We start from the raw sequence: 2,806 nt of genomic DNA on the forward strand, positions 1-2,806 counted from the left end.
GAACGCAAATTTTAATAAAAATGATGGCTTGTTCTTATTATCAACGTAAAAAATATATAATTATTCGTCCTGCAATGTATTAAGAAAATGGTTATAGTAAACTTATCATGGAAACTTCTATAAATTTATATTGTACCCATAAAATGGTTCACCCTTAAGCGAATAATACAGGTTAAAATTTAGCTTAATTTTTTGGAAGCAAATTATCCCATTATGTGATGCTAACAATAATGATATGTTTTTTTAATAAAAAATATTTAAAGATCAATTTTTAATAATAAATATATATAATCCCATTTTTTGAAATAATAATGAATTAACACGATTTTAATAAATTATCAAATGTTATTGTTTTTAATTGTAGAAACTTGTGTACTAATTTATACCTTATTGTTCCCATTTTGTAAAAATGGCACAAAACATAGTGGATCAGGCACTTTCAGTATTGAAAGAGGGAAATGTACGATTTTCACAGTTTATTAAAATATCTTAATGTATAATTTATTTGAACTTGTTACTTCTAAACAAATAGAGTAAACTGGTCACTGAAATTTAATATAATTGTACTTATATATTGTATACATATATTTTTTCCTTATCTTTATAGTATACGGTGAGGGCAGCAACAAAATTAATATTCTTTTACGATATATTTGACACTGACTTTGATAATTTTTATAAGATTAAATTATGTAATGGTTGCGATAAAAATAAGTATTTGTTTGATTCCCTTAGAAAAACCATCAAACAAATAATAGAAGAATGGGAAAGCTTATTAGATTTTTTTAGATGTGAGACTGCGGGTGATGAAAATACTTGTTGTCTTAATTTTATTTATTGGATTTATGGTAAAATTAAGGATAGTAATTTAAATGTCGATTATATTAAGGAAATTTACAATAATTTAGATGAGTTTGTCAAACAAAATTGCTTTGGTTATGATGCGGAAAAACCTGAAAAATTCTTTAAAAAATACGTAAAAGCATATGATAAAAAAGTGTTAAAACGTAAGAAAGAATTATATGATTTTGTACAGTTTTATGAAAGAGTAAAATCTAAATTAGATGCTGTACACTCAAAAAGGAAGGTCATGTGCGACTACATAAGTTACATTTTTAAAATGTACGAAGAAATGAGACGTGATTGCAGTTCAATAAAATCTGAATGGTATGAAGATGAAATGAAAAATTTTATAGAAATGTTAAAGAAAAATAATGAGTTAACTTTATTAGAAAGTAAATGTGGTGATATTACTAAAGGATTAATATTAGACGACAACATTGAAGCCTTGTGTCCCTCAAACAATGAGTCAGCTGCAAGCAAAAAGGGACAAATACTTAAATCACCTCAAGAGGAAGAAAAGTTTAATTTATCTGCAGTCCCTAAAGTAAATATATAAATATAGCTCGTCGCTTTTTTTATCATTGTCAACTTGTTTGTTTCATATTATATAAATTAACTTTTTCGTTAAAACATTTAAAAAAACAGTTATTCAGATAATGTACTCATGTATTTACATAACACTTTTTTTCAGGTAAATATGCAGAGTGATGTTTCAAATCAGTTACCTTCAAAAAAAATATGTGAAGAAATGGATAAAAATAACAATCCTGACCTTAACATTACTGATTGTAATGTGTTTAAAGATCAAATAGGTAAATCGCTTTGTGCACATACCATAAAAAATTTTAAAAAAATTAACAAAATAGAAGATCGAGAACAGCACAATGATTACTGTTTACATTTTATGTATTGGTTATATGGTAAAATAGGGGAAAATTATATAAATAAATCCAGTAACATTCTCGAAGATCCAGAAATTAGTAAATTTGTGCATTTAATAGTTTCTCTTAATAATAAATCAAGTAAATATTACTGCTACTATAATTCTGAGAACAATTTAGAGGAATGGAAAGAAATAATTGATTTAATAGATTATTTTAAAATTCACAATAATATTGATAATACAAAATCTTGCGATGACAATGCATGTGCAAAGAATTGTGAATACTTTAGTAATATTAGCAATCTGTACAAAAGGCATAAAAGGCAATGTTGCACTTACTTTTATTACGGTGATCATTTTAATAACTGCACGCATTATTTTAAATGCGATGATAAGTACAGTCCAGATAGCATGTTGACGAGGTTAAAGTGTCCTGTTAATGAGAATGAAAAAGACATAAATGAAGAGGACGAAGTTGTAGGTTTCGATCAAAATGTTATACTACAAAGTTTAGATTCATTAAAAAGGTTTAATCAATCGAAAAATATATGTGACGGAATAATGTGCGACACCTTCTCTAAGTTTGCATTTTTAGCCTTTTCATTTCTAGGAGTATTAGTCACATTTTTCGTTTTTTATAAAGTAAAAATGCGACATAAATATAAAAGTATTATCATATATCCTTATTGCTCGTAAATTATTCCACTTTAGAATTACATTTATTGTACTAATTTATTTTTAACATTTTACCATTTTCATTTATGCATTATAGTTTACGCCCCTTGGAATATGGCTAAATAGGAAAGGATTTAAAAAAAACAAGGCTCGGTATGACTATTATGAAGAAAGTCCGCAGCAATTATTAGAAAATAATTCAAAACCGGTACAGAGGAATATGCAGAATGGCAGAATTCGTATAGCCTATCAATCTTGATAGGTCTCTTTTGATTCATGAAACGTGCTACATAAAGCAATCCAGAACAACGTTAATAAGGAACGTAAGCAGTACGTTACATGTGCAGCTTTACCAAGTACGGGGAAACTGAAGCTATGCAATTTGCACAAATTTAAAAAAAAAAA

General features: G+C 26.8%; 1 protein-coding gene across 1 annotated transcript; it reads left to right on the top strand.

Annotated features, from left to right (window-relative positions):
* Window positions 1–409: 409 nt before the first annotated feature.
* Window positions 410–2,660, top strand: PVX_081850 (variable surface protein Vir22/23-related; the record flags this gene model as incomplete). The annotated part of the gene is made up of 4 exons (XM_001613596.1): window positions 410–460; window positions 608–1,387; window positions 1,535–2,368; window positions 2,499–2,660. The coding sequence occupies 4 exons, from the start codon at window positions 410–412 to the stop codon at window positions 2,658–2,660; spliced, it is 1,827 nt and encodes a 608-aa protein (XP_001613646.1).
* Window positions 2,661–2,806: the final 146 nt, after the last annotated feature.

This window comes from Plasmodium vivax, chromosome 2 (genome assembly GCF_000002415.2).
Source record: "Plasmodium vivax chromosome 2, whole genome shotgun sequence".
NCBI lineage: Eukaryota > Apicomplexa > Aconoidasida > Haemosporida > Plasmodiidae > Plasmodium > Plasmodium vivax.